The 22,522-nt window shown below is 39.1% G+C and overlaps 1 protein-coding gene across 1 annotated transcript in view; it reads right to left on the minus strand.

Annotated features, from left to right (window-relative positions):
* Positions 1–2,461: 2,461 nt before the first annotated feature.
* ASPM (assembly factor for spindle microtubules) overlaps positions 2,462–22,522 on the minus strand; it is a 31,197-nt gene continuing 11,136 nt past the window's right edge. Inside the window, exons 13-29 of the mRNA XM_042819142.1 lie at positions 21,911–22,129; positions 20,728–20,944; positions 20,496–20,641; positions 20,276–20,404; positions 18,703–18,897; positions 13,198–17,823; positions 11,702–11,851; positions 11,221–11,387; positions 9,546–9,705; positions 8,933–9,142; positions 8,415–8,564; positions 6,543–6,734; positions 5,906–6,098; positions 4,983–5,137; positions 3,962–4,138; positions 2,816–2,988; positions 2,462–2,736 (exon numbers count right to left, since the gene is read on the minus strand). Coding sequence (XP_042675076.1) covers positions 2,631–2,736; positions 2,816–2,988; positions 3,962–4,138; positions 4,983–5,137; positions 5,906–6,098; positions 6,543–6,734; positions 8,415–8,564; positions 8,933–9,142; positions 9,546–9,705; positions 11,221–11,387; positions 11,702–11,851; positions 13,198–17,823; positions 18,703–18,897; positions 20,276–20,404; positions 20,496–20,641; positions 20,728–20,944; positions 21,911–22,129 — 7,365 coding nt within the window. The 3' untranslated portion in view covers positions 2,462–2,630. The remainder of the gene's footprint in view (positions 2,737–2,815; positions 2,989–3,961; positions 4,139–4,982; positions 5,138–5,905; positions 6,099–6,542; positions 6,735–8,414; positions 8,565–8,932; positions 9,143–9,545; positions 9,706–11,220; positions 11,388–11,701; positions 11,852–13,197; positions 17,824–18,702; positions 18,898–20,275; positions 20,405–20,495; positions 20,642–20,727; positions 20,945–21,910; positions 22,130–22,522) is intronic.

The following is a 22,522-nucleotide window of genomic DNA, read 5'->3' on the forward strand; positions in this document are numbered from 1 at the left end:
ACAAGTGCCTTTCGTGTAATAGGTTGGTAACAAAACTTTGCAGATCAGTTTCTTCTCTTTGAATTCTTTAAATCAGAACACTGCACTACTGAATGAAAAAGCATGTCCCTGTTTCGAGCAGCAAGCGCTCCAATACTCATTTTGGTTAAATGCTTAATGAGCTTTGCTGTTCGGTTTCAACTCGTTGAATTCTTTAAATCGGAACACTTCATTACTGAATGAAAAGGCGTGTCCCTCTGTTTCCAGAAGCAAGTGCTCATTTTTATGAAGGGCTTAATGACGCAGGCTATTGAAGTAATTTAACCTCAGCTTGTCTTGGGACGTGCAAAATAACCGGCTCTGTTCTTGCTTCTGCCTCAGTAAATCACAGCTGTGTTCAGGTTGAGGACAAAAAGTATAGAGGGGAAGAGTGTGGCTGTACCTAGGTTCATAAATTCGTGATGATGAAGGCATAAGCAATGTGATACGTAGACACTGGTCTTCCCTTAGCGGTCAAAAGCCGCTCGGAAGCGCTGAGCTAATCCAGCTGCTGAGGTAGCTGCTTTGAAGTCGGTAAAGGAGAAGCGGAGCGCTGCTTCCCTTCTCTTTCGTGCGGACTGTTTTCCTCCATGCAATCCAAACAATACCCTTACAGGTATCGTCTGTTATACTTCTAGCAAGAGGTGGGCATAAGGCTGCTGTGTTGTTAATACAGAAATGACCGTGCCGACGACAAATCTTGACCTGCGCCTCAGTCAAAATAGTGGATCTGGAATATGCAGCACAAAGTTTTGTACCTGTGCTCGCTATGCTTGAAGCATTATAAATGGTTTCATAAATCTGACCATTATCGGTCAGACTAGGAGTTTGAGTGCATCTAAGTAATATACTACCATCACTTCCTCAATTTGTTTCAATTTACATCTGATGATTTTTGGACTGTATAAAATGAGAACGAGCTTCTTTGTGATATCGTAGCGCTTGGACGCTCGTGTTCAATTCCCTGTCTAATTACACTGACCCTATAATTGGAGTTTCACTAATGTGCCTGCTTGTAACAAATAGTTAGGAAACTGTTTTCATTTCCCTTCTTCCCTTGGATAGCTGCATTTTGAAGTTTGTAACTAAAATGAGGCAGATTGCATTCAATTCCATGCAGGAGAGAGGCTTTTCTCTTAGCGCTCGTCTAAGCAGGGTACCAGCAGGCTGAAAATAGCTTTGGGAGACAGAAATGAAATGCCAAAGGAAAAGAAAGCTCCACACTACTATTTCACAGCTTTACATCAAAACAAGCAAGTTCATATCGACAATTAGTACCGATTTTAAATTTTCTAATACGCAGTACTAATTACACTTATGATGTAAGCTCCTAAATGAAAGCGCTTGAGTTTCCTGGTCTCGGCTCTCATTTCAGAGCCATTTTCTACAGTATTACTTCATCACGGTCATAGACGTGCACGCATTATCTGATGGCCTGGAAGCTGCTATTGCAATTATTTAGGCTGCGTTTACAGTTACTTCAGGAACACGTTAGAAGGACCGGAAAGTCTGTCTTAGTATCGATGAAATGCTTTTCATTGGACTTGTCTGCTTACTTGCAATGTGCCTCTTTTCCACCTTTGCGCTTTTCTGCTTGGAAGGAAATGTGGCTGCACTTGGTAGAAACGAGTGAAACATTAGTAGTGATGATATTCTCTGTTCTGCTCGTGAGGCCTAGGCGAGATAACTTTGAGAAACTACATTCAGTTATTTGGGTACAGTGTTTCCGTTACGCCCTCTAAGCGGAACGCTTTGGTGACACTGATGTACGTTTATCAGGAAATAGAAGGGAATACAAAAAGACCGTGAGTGCCGCTGCTCGGGAATCTTTAGCATCAACATTCCACAGTTGAATTTTCAGTGTTCGCTTCTCAGCGTGTCAAAACATGGAATGCATCCGTCTGGTAACAGAGTGGGAGGTTATTGGTTTATGGGTTTGGTTTTCTTGACCGTGCTCTAAGAAAACGCAATTGCCAGGCATGGCAGAACTGAATTTCAGGGAGATGCGGTGATGAACAGCGTCTGTTCAGCTGGACGGGATGCACGCTATTATGTAGTGATGATATGACAGTAAAATCTCACAAAACTACCTCCCTTAAAATAGCAGGTCAGAGTTTCTTATAAGATTCATCCTTATAAGAACCCTTTGTTCCATCATAATCCTGTAGTTTGAAAAACAAATTTTTTAAAGGTTTCCTACAGTTACGCGGGATCCCTCAAAGCTCGCCAGAAGGCGATCTCTAGCCCCAGGAAATCACGAGCCACTTTTCAAGTCGGCACCCTCTCTCTTCTTCCCACACCCTTCTACTTCAGGGAGGCCAACATAACTGTCGCATGCAAACAGCTACGCAACAGTTGGTCAGGGTGAGAAATACCGCGATACTGGTAAGATTCAGAGCAGTACAAGAATGACACATCAGTGCAACAGTAAAATAGACAAGGACATATGATTTTATTGTACAATTGATTTTGGCAGGATTTCAAAAGCTATACAATACCAAAAAGATAATTACAAAAACTTGTTCAAGGGCAGCTTAACAATTATTTGTTCCATTTTAAAATCATTCAGCTGCCTGCTGCATACCTACTGTACAAATACGTTAATTTACATTTCAGTAGCAGGCAATGCCAAGTGTATCCATCACCATCACGATGGCTTGGAGCGGATCCACAACTTCTTGCATGTTGTCTTTTCTCAAAACCCAATCCGGTTTAATTCTGCGGAAATAACAGTGGTTTATCATTACAACAGTGTATTGCCACTGTAAAAACTGCAGACTACTTTTTAGACACATACCTTGAAACTGTCTTTATTCTTAGAGGAGTTACTGGAATGAAGGAAATTCCGCTAATTAAAGTGTTTGTCTTCTGTTTCACAAGCGTTCTCTCTGCATCCATTTTGCACTTACGAGCCGTGAGCTTATAGAGGCTTTGAATGCATGTAACAACTCTTGGCATGCTTCGGATTTCCTGAGAAAAGGTGAAAACAATACGTTGTAAATACTGCAAACTTAAAACTACCTTAAACGCAGAAATCTTTTTCGAAAACCAAACTTCTACCTCAAAGTACGGCAATGCTTTTTTAAAACCAGCACGCTGACTACTACTGCTATCAAAATATATACATGGAACACTACCTGAGACTTCAGAACATTCTATAAGTGCAATTCAAATGGTAATAATTTCTCATTTCAGGTAGTTTTGTTATGTCAGAGGCGCGTGTCTCTAACAAGAGGTACAGAGAGACAAATCAGTGTTTTTGTGCATCTTCATATCAAAACAAACTAACACCGTGGTTGGAAGTGACTGAACAACCAAAGTGCTCATATCTGATGGATAAACCTGAATAAATCTGATGAAGCCTATTTATAGCATGGAACCCAGACTGCTCTTGTTGGCCATTCCATCCAGAAGAATGAACGAATACACGTTGGTTTTTTGTCAAAACCAGGCTGTTTCTGTTACGATAAAGTACGTCACACAAAGGCATACACAGTATTGCTATTTTTTACTGGCAATAAAGATTTTAACTTCATCTGAAAAGTAATGGCAACCTCTCAGAAGTAGGGGGAAAAAAGTAAATTAATGTCTTCTATTTTTTTTTTTAACAACTAAACTTCATGTACTGCAAAGAAACTGATAGAAATTCATCAAAAAACTTTTTCATGTAACAAACACGACCTCATCATCTTGTAGATGTTGTGGGATCAAAAACTCGGTGTCATACTCTGAGTGACAAAGTCAAACGCTGCTGGCTAATGACTGCTTTTACCACCTTGAAATGCATTTTCCTGCCAATGAAGTTTAGTTACAACAGCTAAAGGGTATTAGGCAAGATGGAGAAGAAAAAAATCACCCACAAATACAAATGACGCCAAAACGTACAAGAAAAGCAAAAGGCAAGTGTAAGTCAAACTATCAAAAAGAAGATGCTGGGTCTTACCAAAGCTCTCTTTGAGTCCTTTGAAAGGATGGCCAACAAACAACAAGTCTTCGTGAAAATACTTCCTCCTTTTTCCGAAATTTTGTCCCCAGCTTTCCCTCTGTACATTTGCAGTAGGTCTAGTAATGTATCTATACAATTATCTACTTCATATACCGCTTGAGTGGTTCTTTCATACTGTTATATCGGAAAGAAATAAGAGGTCTCATATACACCGATCCTCAAATTAATTTCCCAACTAGAGGAAAAAGCAAAATCCATATTCTTCCCTTGATTAAGTCTGTGGCTTGTCTGGCACCTAAGTGACAAAAATCACTTTTGCGCGTTACGCTATTCTAACAGGTCACAAAAAGCTGCACTTTTTGCTTCCCAGCCCCTTAAGTAAAAATCCCCAGAAATGGATTCTACGTTTGACATAATAACAACAACAAATCAGTGTGGGTATAGAATACTTTAGGAATAAGTTTAGCTGCAATATTCTATTTTGTCCTGAAATAAGAAAAAAAGAATTTGAACATAAATGTCTGTAGGATGGATATGAGATTGAAAACCTATATTTGACAAGTTTACTTTTAATTTCAAAATCGAAACTACTCCAGCTTTATTATTTATGAAAATAATCAGTTCTGTAAATTATCTATTCTGTGATGTGGACATAAAAAGGTAGTTAACCTTCTGCAACATACACTTTTTTCTTTAAAAATTACACAGTTCGTACAAATCCTATCCCATTTGTACAAAATTTTACACATTTCCAACGTTTCGTGCAAAGCAGGGGATATCCTGCCACGTAATCTCTTAAAAGTAAATTTCATTACTTTCTGCCCATGAAAACGTTTTCTGTTACCAGATGTAATTATTATGATTTAATTTTCTCCAGGAAGTAATTACAACTCGGATATTGTTTTGTTCTGCAAAATTATACATTTTATTTTAAATCATTCAGAAATTTTGCAGAAAAGTAAAAACTGCACTGAAGTAGGCTGCTGCTTATAAACCCGCAAAAGAAAAAAAAAATTACCTTCGAAACATTAAGTAGAACTTGAACTGAATATCTGATCACATCCATGCATGGAACACTCCGGTTGCAGCTTCGAATCAGAACAAAAATCGTGAAGATCGCTCTGCTCTGGGCCATATTTTCACAACAGAGAGGGGAGAGCCTGGTAACAACCTCTACAACAAATTGCAAAAAAAAAAAATCTACAAATAAATTGCAAAAGACTATGAAGCGCACGCGATTCGTTTTGTAAGTAACTGGGCTTTCTTTCTATGTTTAAATTGAACTTGCAAGGAAGTAAGAACCATAACTTTGATTTAAGCAAGTATTTCCAGAACAGTTTTAGCGTTCCAGACTAAAATTTAAGCACACAAAACAATCCAAACAGAACATTTACTGACAGTAAATACAACTGACTTTACAGTAACATGTTACAAGGACCGCCTGTAAATCAGAGCTATCGCACAGGACTTCCTTTTCCTACAAAAGCCTTTTAATATTGCTCATAACACAGTCATCTAATTTTAGTCTTGAAAAACAAATCGCATCTATTTTATCACATACAACTCACTCGCTTTTCAAAATTATACAGAAAGCATAAATGTCATTATGAACATCTCCCAGCAGAAAAATTCCTAACTGTCATCCTGGAAATCTATTGGTTACACCACAGGCTGTAGTGACAGGACAAGAGAATAACAGTTTCAAACTAAAAGTAAATAGGTTTAGATTAGAAATAAGGAAGAAAATCTTTACTGTGAGGCAATGGAACAGGTTGCCCAGAGATGTGGCTCGCCAGAAGTGGTCAAACTCAGATTAGATGGGATTGTGGCCCACCTAATCTAGAGGAAGATGACCCCGACCCACGGCAGTGGGATTGAAACTTTGAAGTTCACTTCCAACCCAGACCATCCTATGGTTCTGTAATAAAGTGAAATACTGACCTAGATGCTTTAATGCTGCAAGAATGTAAGAAATATGTTTGTATTTTAGAAGATATTCAATAGCAGTTGAGGTTCTGTTGCACAATTTGTTTTCTTCTTTGCTCTTTCTGTTAGCCTTTTCCAAGCTGAGCCTTAAAGCTTTAGTTTTCGCTGTGTCATTATTCTTTCTCCAAGAGTATCCTCTCCACAATGCCTACAGAAAAGGAATTTCACAAAGACCAAAAAAAAAATTGTAAGTAAGTAGAACGGATAATAGAACTTCTACTAGCGTTCCAAATCAATGTTACGTAAGTCTAATCAAGTATTTAAATACTTTGGTTCTTCATTTTTAGATAATTGCCTAATAATCACATTCAGTGTTTAGTCTTCCAAACACTTGATCTGCAAGATGGAAGAGCAAAGCATACCAGCAGCTATGCAATATACCCCCAAAAAACACTGCCTCCTAAGTTACCTCAGACGGTACCTGCTTAATATTACTTCATGGTCTGCTTGTATTTAATTGAATTGAAACTGATTTGGCTTGTAATTTAACTGACAAATTCACAAACCAAAGTAAACTTTTCTGAGAAAACGACAAGAACAACAAAAAAAACAACGACCAAAAGAGATCTGTTCTCTTGTAAGAGGTGTTCACCTGGAATTTAATTACTCCAACTGCGATTTTTCTCTTACGCCTGCAGGCAAGGAATCTCCGTACGTGTCGCTGGATTACAGTTGCCGCGTCATTTCTGCGATTTAGCCAGCCTCGGATCGTACGTTGACATTGAATGATTCTTTGCAAATCTCTTTGAAGTCTTTTCTGTTGCATTTTTGCTCGGAACCATTTCTGTTTAAAATTAAAATAGCTTCATATTTAGTTAAGACCTCTCCCTAAACCCCCATTTCTCTTCCAAAACAAGCACTGTTTATGAAGTGAAAAATTATTGTAACATAACTTTTGACAAATACAGGCTCTAGAAATCCCTAACATTCACAACACATCTCAGCTGTGACTGGCCTAGTGGATGCAGAAATGTGTGATAAAATATCCTTGACTAAATAGTAGCTATTTCAGGAATCACGTTTCAGACTCCCCATTTATTTAACCCTGCACTCCTTCCATCAGTGGAACTAAGTAAGTGACTGATTTGGAATCCTGAATGTAATTTTTACTACGTGGCTATGCTGCACTACAGATCTGATTTTTTAACACTGCTTTTTAGAAAAGTTAAACTTGCTTATATTACAGACACTGCAACTTAGGCATGTTTAGTTGCCACTGACAAGTCAGAAAAATCTGACCAAACAAAGCACTGCTGATGACACAAAACTAACTGGGAGTGATTAATTCATCAGAGGGTCATGCTGTCAGTCAAACAAGCCTGAGCAGGCTGGGGATGTGGGTTGACAGGAACCCCATGAAGTTCAACGAGGAGAAGTGAAAAGTCCTGGACTTGGGGAGGAGGGACTCAGGCACCAGTACATGCTGGGAGCCACTCAAGTGGAAAGCAGCTTTGCAGAAGGGGATCTAGGAGTGCCTCAGGACGCCTAGCTGAATGAACATCATTCGGCAACATGTCCTCGTTGCTATGAAAGCTAATAGCACTGCTGGCTGCATCAGGGAAAGTATCACCAGTAGGATGATCCTTCCTCTCTACTCAGCATTGCCAGCCCACATCTGGAGTACTGAGTCCTATTCTGCACCCCCCAGCAACAGAGAGACCCGGTCATGCTGGAGAGTCCACCATAAGACCACCAAGATGATAAAAGAACAGGAGCACATCTCCTACGAGAGGAAGCTTAGAGAGCTGGGATGTTCAGCCTAAGAAAAGTGGATGCTAAGGGGAGATCTTATCAGTGTCGACATAAAGCTAAAGGTAGGGCGCAAAGTAGACCGAGCCAGGCTCTTTTCTCTGCTGCCCAGTGACAGACAGGAGAAAATGAGCCCAGAGTGGAACAAAAGATGGTCACTCTGAATGTCATGAAACGCTACGTGCAGGTGACTACTCGTTGGAACAGGCTGCCCCAAGAGGCTGTAGATCTCCCTCCTCGGAGACTATCAAAAGCCAACTAGACATGCTCCTGGATGGACCTACTAGGTAGAGTTGGACTAGCTGACCTCCAGAGGTCCCTTGTAATTTCAACCACGCTACGGTCCTGCAAATCCATCCCGAGGGCTGTTTTTTTAAGTAGATGCACTTCATGAGCATTACAGGTGGTTGTGTCTGATCTTTCTTACTTCCACTACACTAAGACAGCACTTAGATTATCTTAGCAAGACTGGGGGACAAAAGAAAACAAACTTTCCTATCCACCGTCAGCTTTGAGCTGCTGAAGCCTCTACTGTCTGCTAACACCCACTCTATTATGCTTAGCTGAGTATAAGCAGCATTGTTTAATAAATTGTCATCTCTATATTGGCTTTATTACTACAAATTAAGGAACTACTGTGTTGCAGTGCTGCAGCTCAGCAGTCTACATTACACAAAACTATTCATCCATAATTAGATAAATTAATTAGACTAACCTGTATTATAAGAACTGATGAGATGTGGTTTTCTGCTAGCTTATAGGCGAGGTGCATCCTATAAGCCCTTTGAATTTTAATCGCAGAAACATGATGATATGCAGCTGCTATAAAATAAAGTAGTCTCTTCTTTTGCTTCTGTTCCAAAAACTGTCGGAAGAAAATAGATCAAAGAGTATCATTAATTTTCATACCCAGAGACAGCCGATTTATGCAGAGAACATAGCACACAGCAATGTATTCAATGCCCTCCGAAGTCAATACCTCAGAACTAAGTATGCCGCTACCTTTCCTCAGTCCTGGGTCTCTAATCTGAACTGAGGCACAGCAAAGTGCTTGCCAGAACAGTTTCATTGTAGGCAACAATAATCTGACCCCCGGCCCACATAATTCTCAAAGCAGTCAACAGGAATCAGAGTTTAATGATCTGAGCTCTTTTATTGCCAGCCAAAATTAATGCCAAAATTGCTCCGGAGATACTTTACATCAAGCGTAGTTTTAAAGTGAAGTATACTAACCTTTTTTCTGACTAAATAACCCCGTATAAACGCTTGCAGTTTAATGACAGCTCTTCTGACTTTGTTGTATTTCATAAATTGAAGCCTGCCCTCTTGCCAAGCCCTCAGATGTTTTTGGATAGTCACAGCGGCAGCTTTTTGTCGATCAAGTTTCCTCCTCTCCTTAAAACGCCTATATGTTGCTTGGATCAAACATGCAGCTTCGTGCTTCTAGAAAAGATTTTAAAGAGTTCGCTGATAATTGAAATGGGGTTCATTCCTGTTGCAATCCATATATGTCTTAGTTTTATCTTAGGATGGAAATTTTTTACTAGAAATGAAACTTAAAAGTAAACAAATAGGAAGTACAAGCAAACGAACATCGCAATACTCTACGAAAAAAACCACTTTCACAATTGGGAAGGTCTTTTCCCTTGCCTAAGTGAGGTCAAGCTATTGCTTTAACTTAATCCTTTGTAAGCAAGAAAGCCAGTAGATCATTTATACATTTCATTTCTTTGGCGTAAGTGGACAATTCAATTGCTCAAAACCATCAACCTATTGATGACAAAACTCACTCAAAAGCAATGCAAACTCAACACAGCCATGACATACAGTGCAAGTGAAAACATACCTTTCTTAAAAGTCTTCTAGCCCTGTACTGTCTGTATGCCGACTGAATCTTGACTACTGCATTCTTAGTTGCCAGAAACTGAAGCCGAACCATTCTTGCAACAAGGGTTGCTCTCCATCTTCTTTGAATAGTAAGTGCACAGAACTTCATTTTCAAAAACCTGACAAGAAAATGCATTTTAGGTTTTTCTAAAAGTTGAGAACGCTTACCTTTTTAAGTGGAACATGAAGCTTCTGGATACAGGAAGCGAGGCAATGAAAGAGACAGCTTATGTAAGACATTGTATTCAAAGAACATGCAGATGTTCATGCTCTATTAAAAAACATGCTCTATTAAAAAATCCAACAACTAAATAGCAATCACTCACATAATGTCTTAGAAAACTTAGAAACACTAAATGGAAGAGAAAAAAAAGTTCCCTACATCAGGTTAAATCTTTTTATTTTATGTCCCATGCACAATGGAAGCCAAAAACCGGTCGAGGCATCATGGTGAAAAACACCAAGAACAATTCAGAGGACATAATTTTGCTGCTACTTAAAATAATCATAAGGACAATACGCGATTCCGATCTCTACATTTCAGACAGGAAACAGCAAAGTCAGGGAAGAATGACTAAAACAGAGAAGATAGAGCGACAGAATTAGACAGTAAAACTTAGAAGAACTGGGTGCTTCAGATGAGAGGCCTAGAGCAGGTTCACAAAATCATTTAGATGTGCCAAAAGCAAAGCTGTTTTCAGCCTAATCCTGCAACGCAAAAACAACTGGTTTAGAATAGATAGGTTCTGTTTTCCCACAGTAGGCACTCCCAGAACTTGCTGCAAAATGAGTCTGTGGAGGCAGCAGTGGGTTTAAAAAGGCAAGTTGACCCTCAACAGGTCAGAAGAAGGATAACAAAGAGCAAGGATAGCAAGGATATAAGCTTTAACATTCATAGTCTAGTGAACACTGATGCTGAGGGAGGAACTCAGTAACTGCTCAGGTTCACATAACTGTTTTTCACTGTTTCTGACAGGACACAGATCTGAATGGGATCAAACAACAGTCTGATCTAGTAGAGTGTTTCTTGTCAAACCATTCCCGTAAAATAAATGAACAGCAGTTTAACTATTTCAACATGCATTATGAAGAAAAAGTCTGTCCTATTATCCTATCCTGTTATCTTCATGCTGGATTTTTCATAGAATCATAGAATCACCAAGGTTGTAAAAACCTTTAGGATCATCCAGTCCAACCGTCCACCAAACACCAACATCTCCTGCTAGACCACATCCCTCAGTACATCTGAACGTTTCTTGAACGTTTCCAGGAGCAGTGACTCCACCGCCTCCCTGGGCAGCCTCTTCCAGCACCGTTTAAATGACAAAAACAAATTGACAATAAAAAAGATAAATAAAAAAGATCAAGCCCTACTCCATCCAGATCCCTAATTCATAACATTTAGGATTACGCAGTAGCTTCTAGTCCAGAAAAATATTCAAACAAAAGAAAAATCCTTTGCAAAAGAATAATTCCACTGACATCAACACGATTACACTCAAGTACATTATATACACACTTGAGGGACAACGTCTGAGAATCTGTAAGTGTTTGCCAGAGTGCAAAGCAGTACAAAGTAATAAGACAACAACAGTTTTTAGAAGTAGAGAAAACTATGTCAAATTGAGCATTACCAGGTCCTCTGCCGTTTTGTTCTGAAGTGACTCTTAATAATGCGCACAGCTTCTACCATAGATGCATATTCCTTCCGTGCTTTGCAGCCTCGAAACCAGGCTTGAATTAGTTGGGCTGCTCTCACTTTGTTAGCCAACTGCCTGGCTTTAAATCTTCTATATGAGGCCTATTAAATATAAAAACCAAAAACAAAAATGTCACCTCTATTTCTTTTATAACGGAGCAAACCAATTTAAAAGACAAAGTCCCTTTAGCACAAAAGGATTCCTATCTGTACAATATTAGAAGTAGCTATGAGTTCCTCATATCTGGAAGTTGTTTTCTAAGAAACAGAAAAAGCAGCTAGAGAAATACTACAAATGCCACTCACACCTGTACAAATTGTTATGTCACAAAAAAATAAACGCAAGAAACATGAAGGAAAAAAAAAAACAAAACCAACTCCTCCTCCTCCAAAACCAAAATACCTTCCTGGATTACCTGAATTTTGATAGCAGCTCTTTTCTTTCGGTTGAATCTTTGTTGTTCAACATTTCGCATCTGATACGCTCTGTAGCGTTGCTGTATTACTATGGCAGCAAACCTGCACTGAAGGTATTGTTGTCTCTGAGGAAATCCACGAAAAAGTGCCTCGAAAGACAAAGACAAATTTCGGACTATTTCCGCACTTGCACAGTATTGACAGGAAACACGACTGCGTATTTTTAAGTACTGCTATAGTCACTAACCTGTTTTTAAAATTAACAATACAATTAATTTTAAAACAGCTTTGATTCCCCAGTTAATTCTTATTTCTACTTTTTAAGCAAAAATCATCACCTTGTTTTGGACACACAAAGATAAAGATAATCACTAAAAAGCCACCACTTGCACCCTCTCCTCAAAAAGGGAGGCAAGGAAGGCACAGCTGTTTTCTTGTCTGCAAACAGCAGTGAGGAATTACGAGAGATTATTTCCTTTTCTTTTCTGAATTGAAACTCCCTTCATTTCAGTCATACCCTGAAGAAAGACTCCTTTCGTTTTCCCTTAGGGTAAAATAACTAAGAACACCACGAGAAGTCATGTAAAGCTTTTCTCAGAAGGAAAGACAGTGTTCTCAGTATACATACAAATTGTAATCAATATAAATAACAGGGAGAAACTTTCCCTCCTTTACCCTCAAAAACAAGACAAAAAAAAACATGTCAGAGATGGAGAGCAATTCTAACTCTTGATTACTTATTGCCAACCCTGCTGATATTTTATCCAGTAAAGAAGGAAGGAAAAAGTGTCAAAACTTCGCCTTCCTAGAGCACGTCTGAGACATCACAGACTGCAGTTTCACACCCAGTGTACCAGCTGTGGCATGCAATAAGAATGAAATATGTCTCCTCATATTCCTCTTCAAAATATTTTTATCTAGGCACCAAAATTAGTCTGGAGCTATTTAACAGGTATAAACAAAAAAAGCAAGCACCCAAAATCTTAATGTGGAGTATTTAGGAAGGCACAGGTAAATCAAAGTCTTGCAAATCACAGCAGTCACACCCCTCCTCCTTTACTTCACCTGATATCCAGTACTTGAACTCACTTATTTCAACACATCTAAATGGCTTTCATTTGCATTCCAAAGAAAATATTCATTAAGCTATTAATATTTCAGCAGGTGAAAGCCAGTTAGGACAAAAAGGTTCTTAAAAGAACAACGGAAACACACACAAATATCAGAGATCAAATTTTAAACAGTACCATTTTAGGGGAAACATAAGGAAAAAAGGAATATGACTTTTCAGACGAATGCCTCAGCAAGGAAAGACAAAACGGAGTCAGATTCATTTCCGAGCCCTGCTGTGGTTACCTTTACACACTTAATACACTGCAGAACATGATTCTGTTCTAAGATATATGGTTTTAAACCATCGTTTGAAATCGTAGCAGTTCTCCAAAACAAATAAGTAAGCAGAGAAGAACAAACAATATCATGCGTGTATAAGTACCTGAATTTTTATTGCGCTTTCTTTCATTTTCTGGAACCTCTTCCTTACAATGAATTTTCTGACGACAGCCTGCACAAGGATAATTTTTTTCTGGGTTTGCAAGTAGGTCATTCTTTGGCGTTTTACAATCAAGTGGGATCGGTACCATCGCTGTAAGACAACAGCTGCTTTTTTATAGCTCACATACTGTGATTTAGCTTTGTGCATTAAGTAACAGGCTTGTAATGTAACAGCTGCTCTTTTAAGTTGAATAAATCTTCTACGTTGCACAGCCATCTGAAGAAAAGACTGAATCTTCCTTGTGGCACGTATCTGTCTTGCTAGTTTTCTTGCTTTCATACCACGGTAGGCAGACTGAATAATTATTATCGCTTGCCTTTGAAGAGAATACTCTGCTTTCTGTAAACGAGCAGCGTGACACGCTCTATACCACCTCTGAATAGCAACTATTGAATTCTGAACGGATTTATAGCGGGCCCTAGCTCTCTGGCATCGAAAAGCTGACTGGATCGTTATTGCTGCTGCTCTTTTCACAAGAAAATGCCTTCTTTCCACACGCATTCGTAAGAATGATTGGATGAATAGTGCAGCAGCATTGGTTTTATGCAATTGCCTTGCCTTTTTAGCACGAAAAGAAGACTGAAGGCAAACGATGGCCTTCCTTATTTTCGCATAGTTTTCCATATCAGTTTCTTTTGCTATTTTGGCTCTGAACCTTTGCTGTATAACTCTGGCGGCCCAGCACAACTGTTTATAATATTTGTGCTGTATGTACATTCGATAATTAGACTGTATTACAATTGCTGAAGCATGCATCATTTTCAACTTCTGTCGTTCCTTCATGCCTCTGTAAGATGCCTGAATAAGAAGAGCAGATTTCTTAATCATCAGATATTCCTTTTGTTGATTCTTTGCTTTAACGTAGGAACGGTAGTAGTACTGTATAACAATAGCCGCAGTTCTCATCTTTTGATAAGCGCTTCTATTTCTGTGCATTTTATAGGCTGATTGTATTGTACGAGCAGCTAAATGCATGTGCTCAATGCTCTTGCGCACTCTGATTCCTCTGTACACAGCCTGTAGACGAATAGCTGCTCTGCGAAGATACAGATACTCCTGAGCATGCTGCCTAGACAGAATCAAAGCTCTGTATCTGCTCTGAAAGACAAGAGCAGCTGCTTTAAGAGAGAGAAATCTTTGATGTTCTCGAAAAGCTTTATAATTTTTCTGAACCACAGTAGCGGCACGGTGCATTTCTTGATGTTGTTTTTTCAAGCGCATGTCCCGAAAAGCCCTCTGAATACAAATTGCTGCTCTCTTCAATGAGGAGTAACGCTGTACTGCAATATTCCTTAGGTTATTCGCTCTGAATTTCCTCTGTATTAGCTGGGTTGCCCACTGAACTCGTCTGTAGCGGTGGTACTGCCTGTACATTCGGTAGTTTCTCTGTATTATAAGCGCTGCCTCATGCCTTTTCTTCAAGAAGCATCTTGTTTTCATTCCTCTATAGGCAGCCTGAAGAACTAAAACAGATTTGTATGTTTTTAAGTACATTTCTCTGACACGCTTCCCTTCCCTGTAAGCACGATAACGTTGCTGTATGATTACTGAAGCAAGTCTGAGAACTTGGTAAGAAATGTAAATTTTTCGCATTCTTAGCGTTGCTTGGATGACCGTAGCAGCTTGATGCATCTGCCTCATTTTTTGCCTTGCCAAAAAGCCTCTATAGGCTGACTGGATGATAACAGCAGCATTAAACAACGAGAGATATTGTTGACGTTGAATTTTTGCTAGTTTTGTTGCTCGGTATCTTCTCTGAATTACAACAGTGGCTGTTCTAAGGGAAATAAAACGTTTTCTTTGGAGAAAAGTTCTGAATCTTCTTTGAATAAGCTCAGCAGATTGATTCATAGTTCTTAAATGTCTTCTTGTTTTCATGCCACGAAACGCAGCCTGGAGACAAAGCGCAGCACTTCTCACAGTCATATAGTTGTGAACTTGCCTATTTCTCTCCTTACAAGCACGATACCATTGCTGAATCTGTCTGGTTGCCAGCAACAAGTTTCTGAAATCCCTCTGTTGTTTGTGCACTCGATAATAAGACTGTATCAGTGCTGCTGACTGATGCATCATTTTTAAGTCTTGTCGAACTTTCATGCCTCTAAAAGCAGCCTGAAGGACAATGGAAGACTTCTTGAGCTCCAAGTACTTCTTACGTTCTACTCTGCCTAAACAAAATGCTCTATACTGTCTTTGAATTATAATTGCTGCCATTCTAATTGCCTGGTATCTAATATTTATGCGATGCATCTTAAACATGGCTTGAATACGAATAGCTGCTTGATGCATAGAATGAATTTCTTGTCTGACTTTTACGCCTCTGTAAATTGCTTGCATTTTGATTGCAGCTGTTTTTAAAGATAAGTACTTTTGCCTTTGCCATTTAGCGTGAATAACTGCACGATAGCGCCTCTGAATTACTACTGCTGCAGATCTCAGTCTTACATAGTCCTTCTTTACCAGGTACGATTTGAAGGCTGCTTGTATTGTTGTTGCAGCTTTGCTTAATTCCCTCAGTTGTTTCCTCACAGTCATTCCACGGTATGCAGACTGCAAGACTAGCACAGCTGCCTTTGTCTTTAGATAAAGTGCACGCTGTTTTTTTTTCATACGGTAAGCTCTAAAGTACCTCTGAATCACCAGAGTGGATCGCCTTAGTTTTTTAAATTTTAATTGATTGACGTGCATTCTGTAGTAGGACTGAATAATTGTGGCAAGACTGTGCCTCTTTTGAATCTTTTTTCTCGCTGCTTTTCCCCGCCATATCGCCTGAAGACGTACTACACAGTTCCGCAGCTCAACGTACTCCTGCCGTTGTTTTTGGCTTATGACGCTGGCTCTGTAACGCCTTTGGATAGTGAGTGCAGCATGGTTCATAAGTCTGAACGTTTTCAGAGCCATGAATTTCCTGAAGGCAGATTGTATTGCAGTCGCAGCAGCACATTGTCTTCGAATTTGCTTTCGAACCTGGTAACCGCGAAAAGCTGCTTGCAAAGTAAGCGCAGCTGCTCTTGTTTTCAGGAAGGCCAGTCTTTGCCTGTTACTAGTCTTGCAAGTTCTGTACCATCTCTGAATCACAAGAGAAGCTTGAATCATTGCCTGATATTTTTTTCTTGTAGCATGAGCTCTAAAAGCTGTCTGAATTTTGACAGCAGCTCTGTGTTCCAGCTTGAGCTTTTTGCGTGCCTTATAACCCCTGTAGCCTGCCTGTATGCACACTGCTGCTTTTCTAGCTTGCAGGAACTCCTGCCTCTGACAGAGTTGCTTGTGGTATGCACGATAGTGTTTCTGAATGACAACAGCAGCACTGTACATAATTAAATAACGTGCCCTGGTCCTCCTCATTCTGTACTGTGCCTGGAGAAATACTGCAGTCTCCCTCCACCTTTTTATTTGCTTCCTGACAAGATAGCCTCGAACTGCAGCTTGAATTCTTATGCAGGCTCCCTTCAATTTCCTATAATCTTCTTTAAGTTGAAGAGCACATCTACGAGACCGATACCTTTGCTGGACATAAAGCGTTGCTTCCCTTAAGGCACGGTAATACCTACGAGCTTGTCTCATCTTTACACAAGCTTGAATTTTCACTGTAGCATTTCTCAAGTCTTTAAATCTCTTTCGGATGACATAAGCGCGGAAACTTGACTGAATTTTTATCACAGATCTCAATATGTGAACTTCTTTCCTGGCTTTCTTTCCTCTATAGGCAGACTGAAGGACAACGGCAGCCAGACGCATCCTCTGGAAAGATAAGGCTGCTTTTTTAGAAGTGACACGTGCCCTATACCAAGCTTGAATTACAGAAGCAGCGTTTTTCATCTCTTTGTATTTTTTCACCTGTTGGTATTTTCTCACGTGCGATTGCAATAAAGTAACAGATTTTTTTAATAGTAGAAATCTTAGTTTTGCTTGTCTCATTCTCCACAGTGATTGAACAACACAAGCTGCTTTTGTTTGCCTGTATAGCATACGTGCTTTCTTGCCTCTAAAAGCAGCCTGGAGAACTACTACCGCTGCACGCTTTTGCAAATAGTTCTCTCTCTCTTTTTTTCCTAATTTATAAGCTCTGTAATACTGCTGAATGATCACTATTTGTGCCCTGTATTCCTGGTAAATACGTCTAGCTATCTGACACCTGCACCAAGCCTGAATCTTGACAACGCTTTGCTTAATACGTAGATACTGTTTCATATCTCTGTGCATCCTATACCAAGACTGAATGACAAGGGCAGCTCCCTCTCTTTTAGTCAGTTTTGAAGATTGCCATTTTCTGAAATACCTCTGGAGCACTAAAGCAGCTCTAATTCTCTCTTGAATTTTGCGTTTTCTCCATTTTCTGAAAGCAGACTGTATAGTAAGTACTGAAGACCGTAAGATTTCATATCTTTGCCGATGTTCCTTTGCCAGTTTAGTTGCACGCAGACGATTCTGAATTGTAACAGTAGCCCAAAGAATTCGCTTATATGCAGCAACGGATAACAACATCCTTATCCTTGCTTGTACAAAAATGACATAGTATCTTAGCTGTAAATAACTTTTCCTTGCAGAGTATCTCCTCCAATAAGCCTATAGGGAAAAAATAGAAAATTTAGCACATTCTTAGTGTATCAGTATAGTAAATTAGCTTAAGTCTAAATTTGATGACTCTTGACCTCAGATGTTTTAAAGTTTCTGTATTCCTACTTAACCCACATAGTACTGGAGCAAGCTGCCCAGTGGAGTTTCTCTCTATGGAGACATTCAAAATCCACCTGGATGCTTTTCTGTGCAACCTGCTCCAGGGAACATGTCTTAGCATGGCAGTTGGACTGGAGGATCAGGAATCTCCAGAGGTCACTTCCTATCCCCGTGATTCTCCAATGCCCAGATATGTATATTAAAAACAAGCAATTTTAAATAGCTAATTACTTCCATCTTCGCTATTTTAAGCGCTTTATATTCTGGGAGAAAAAAAAAATTAAAAAAATTGCCCTGTCAACGAAAGATTACGTGTTAAAATATGTAATGCATCAGTGACTCTTTAACATCCATTCCAAAGAACCTTAAGAATGCTTTGGGTAACAGTGGGGAACATATACTCAGAAATAACTATCCAATCACTAGCTATGAACTGGTAACTAATTTCCGCTATTCTGAAAGTGCCAACTGCAAGTGTCATAACATTAGGAGACAAACCATCTCTAGCTTCAACAGCTGCAGAAAAGCAAAGCAGAATTATCTGATAGGTCCTGTCTGGTTTAAGGCCCAGTGTGGGCTTATTTGTGATATACCGGTATAAAATATTTACTGAGAAGGAACAATGAGAGATTTAAAGCCATATTACCATTTTGCTCTGAAAAGATATCTGTTGCTGTAAGCAGAACAAATGACACTGAGCAATACTGTTTCTTCCAGGTTTCAGAGGGTTTCCTTGCTGCTGCGTAATCTCACTTTAAAACAAATTACCTGAATTACTGTGGCAGATTTACTTCTGGCTTCCTCCCATTTTGTCTTTTTTAGATTTAAAAAAATCATCCTTGCTAAGTGTCTTCTCCAGTGCTTCTGGATGATGAGTGCTGCGTTGTGTTTCTTCACGAGGCGTCGGTGAGACAAGAAGTTTATTGCGTATTTTTGAATTATCCGAGCAGCTCTGTCTCTTTCCTACAAAGAGTGAATTTGCACTGAACAGTCAGGACTGAGAATTCTGTTCATATTTTGGATGCGTTAAAAAACTATCTTATAAAAATTAGGCTTGTCGATTCCACTGCTTTTCTTTATCCTATTTCAAAAAATTTTCTGAGACAGAATGTTTACTTCAGCACCAAGTTTTTTGTACACATATCTTTCTGCCTTGACAGTACATCACGTCTGTCAGTTTTTTACTGCTCCTCAAGTAATCTGTTTTTAAGCCTCGATTTTAGTTCTCATTCACAAGAGTTCAAGATATTCATAATAATGGTATCCAGCTATACTTAAATAACATAAAATTACAAAACCGGCCTCACCAGATCATGTCCATCTAGCCAGAGTTTTGTCTGCATAGACCGAGCAGTGTTTTTACAGTACCCCAGTGACAGTAGTAACAGACTTGTATACATCAGGGCAACAAGAAAAGGAAGTTGTCAGTGTAATACCTAAGTAAAAAGCCCATACAGTCAGAATCCTAACTAGTAGCCTATCTGTACTGCACTACAACAGAGCAGAGTTGCTCATACTGCAAGATTAAATTCAAAATAACATCTGCAGTGCCTGTGGGTTTTGTTTTTGACACCGCCCGCCCACAATCAGCTTTGCTATAAAGTATTTTAAAAGTTATTTATAAAGGAAACTCTTCTATCTTAGCATCGAGATTGATTCTTTTAATAAGGTAAAGAAGTTGGAGATGAAAAATTCCCCATCATATGCCACAGATTCTTAAATTCGGACACTGCTCGATTTTCTAATATCGATCTCAGATACATGTAAGGTGTTTATCAACCTTAATGGTATCAATAGTTTCACGATCATCACAAGTTCTGGCATAACTACTAGAAAAGCAAGAAACAAAATAATACACAACTCGACTCAGAACACTGTGGGGAAGTCTAGCAGTTTAGCATCTACAGAAATAGTAAAACCATGTGGAAGTTTAATTTTACAAGCCGTAAAGCGTAATTAAACAAAATAACAATGAATAGAAATTTAAAAGGAACAGCTCTTTTCAGTTCAAGGAAGCAGTGCAGCAACTTCACACCTGACTTCGGAAAAGGATTTAAGGGGAACTGCTTTTCAGTTAGAACACAAAATAATTCCCGAAGGACATGAATTTTTAAGGAGCATCCACTTCACTTAACATGTAACTAATTTAGAATGGTTTTCAACTAATCTTTAGTAGATTATGCTACCAAGAAGTCCATATAATTTGATAATAATATTGCTTGTATGAATTTTAGTGCCAATATTATTCCAATAAACCTGTGTACTCTCTTAACAGTGAATTTATATTCTTTACTTAGTACTTCTCAAAGTACAAGTTCCACGCATTGCACAGATAGAGTACCTGAAAAAGTTTCAGTTCCCTTTTCAGCCTGAATTTCCTCCAAGCAGACTGAATTAAACGAGCGGCTCGAGTTTCCTGCCGTAGATCTAGAAGCCGTGAGCACAGAAACGACAGGTAGGTAATAACAACCTATTCAAACACAGAACATAGCCGAGTTAAGGACCGAGTAAAGAGAGCTGGGCACATTTACATCAACTCTAACTAAAGACAGCTATCTCACCTTCTCATCAGGAATTGTATTTGACATGTCTGAGTGATGAATCATTGCTGGTATTCCACCTAGGTCAGAAACTGCGTTATTGATCAGCTGGAAGTTCTTCTTTTCATTTTCCAGCAGTTCCTTGTACAAGACTGAAGCAGTTACAGCTTTGCAAAGAGAAAATATTTGTCAGATTAGATCGAGCATAAGAGTAATGGATTTTACAAGTGCTTCCGAACATTAAGTAACTTACTTTGGTCAAATGGTCCTTCCACAACATTTAGAGAAGTATCAGACTCTGAAGAGGATGAGGAGGAACAATTCAGTCCCACCTTATGAGTTCTTGAGCACTCTACTGTTTGAGTTGTACGCTGGCACACAGCTTCCAAAGGCACATAACACGGGTGGTAATGATGAATTAAATGACACAGCACTCTTCCATCTGAGAAACAGACTGTGAAATTTTCCACCTGTTTAATAAAATACAGTAAGATACAGTTTCCTTGTTTTTCAATACCATTTCATTGATAGAAAATCCTACACCCAGTTTATATCTTGTACTTTTGAAAGTAATCAATCACAGAATGGCCTGGATTAGAAGGACCGCAAAGATCATCTAGTTCCAACTCCCTGCTGTGGGTGGGGCTGCCAACCAGTACATCTGGCCCTAGATGAGACATGAATTCTGATCGCTTATTTTGAACAGAAACTATTGCTTCCTTTGAACATTCACTACACATTGTCATATAGCTGTAAGAAACCTGCAACAAGTGCGAATTACTGTACAGTGAAACTTCAAGGGAAATGCTTCAAAAAGAAAGCACTGTTTCTACAGGAGGATCTCTGGAAACTTCTACAGATGGCTTTCATGTAGGTCTTCAGAGCAGAAATCAGGAATGAACTTGCATGAGCTTCAAAGACTGTAATTTGCCCTTCAGAGAGATTATCAGGTGTGACAGGATTCGGAGTGAAGTCAAGTGTCTTAACAGGGCTTCTCAGAGAGTTGTTCTCAGAGAGAACAGCTGGTAACATAATCCTTCTAAACAGACACCTCTGAAGAGAGGAATCCTTCTTGGCCTAAACGTTAGTTTAATTCTCACAGTTACTGTGAACAGTAAAAAATTTATGCACAAATACATTTAGGATGAATACTCATTTAAAAAAAAACAGAAGATAATAACAAAAAAACCCACTGCAACTAAAATGTTATTTTCCTAAAAGGCATTTTTATGCATGAGACTAGCGAGAAGGCAGTATGCTTTCGCTCATATTTTTTAAAAAGGAGAGCTGAGCTGCAGGTCAATCCACAGACAGATGGTTATTCCCAATCAGACTATGTAAAGTTGAGAAGGATATTTAAAACTAATTAGTATTGCCTGTAACGACGTTATTCCATAGCTTAAAGAATTCTGCTCTCTAAAGAATAAGCATTTTACCTTGATACTGTAAAATCCACAAACAGCATTAACCCATGCCATCAGCAGCTTCACATTTTCACCGTGACTTTGAGGTGAGGGGCTACTGGTGTTATCTTCTTGTATTCTGCAACAACTTGAAAAAAGCTTGAGAGCACCCAGCTGCATTTTTATCTTATGCGCATTCTTTAAAAATTTGATTTCTTCTTTTAGCTGTTCCACGTTAAGAAGAATATCCACCTATTATGGAAGACAAAAAAAAAAGAATTTATTTATGTAATCATTAAAACAGCTGAATGGATGCGGAAGCTGTAGGTATTGCCTTTTAAAGAAAGAGAAACTACTCTACTACCTGCCACACTAAGTCAGTAGTGATTAATATGGACTTGCCAACATAGGTGGCAACATCCTCCACCAAGTAAAGAACTTAAGAAGCAGAGAACTTAAACCCACGCTCAGCCTTTTCATGGCAAAAGGTTACAGAGCAGTTTAGCAGAAGTGGGTGCTGGAGTCGGGCAATGGAGCAAGCAGAAGACAGTAGCGAACAATGTTTACAACTTCATTAAATATCATTAAATACTCTATACTGCCTGTCAGACTAACCTCAGAAGCTAATTGAAAATTCGATTCTCC

This window comes from Centrocercus urophasianus, unplaced genomic scaffold (assembly GCF_019232065.1).
Source record: "Centrocercus urophasianus isolate 14NV4802_14NV808 unplaced genomic scaffold, USGS_Curo_1.0 seq_18, whole genome shotgun sequence".
Taxonomy (NCBI): Eukaryota; Metazoa; Chordata; class Aves; order Galliformes; family Phasianidae; genus Centrocercus; species Centrocercus urophasianus.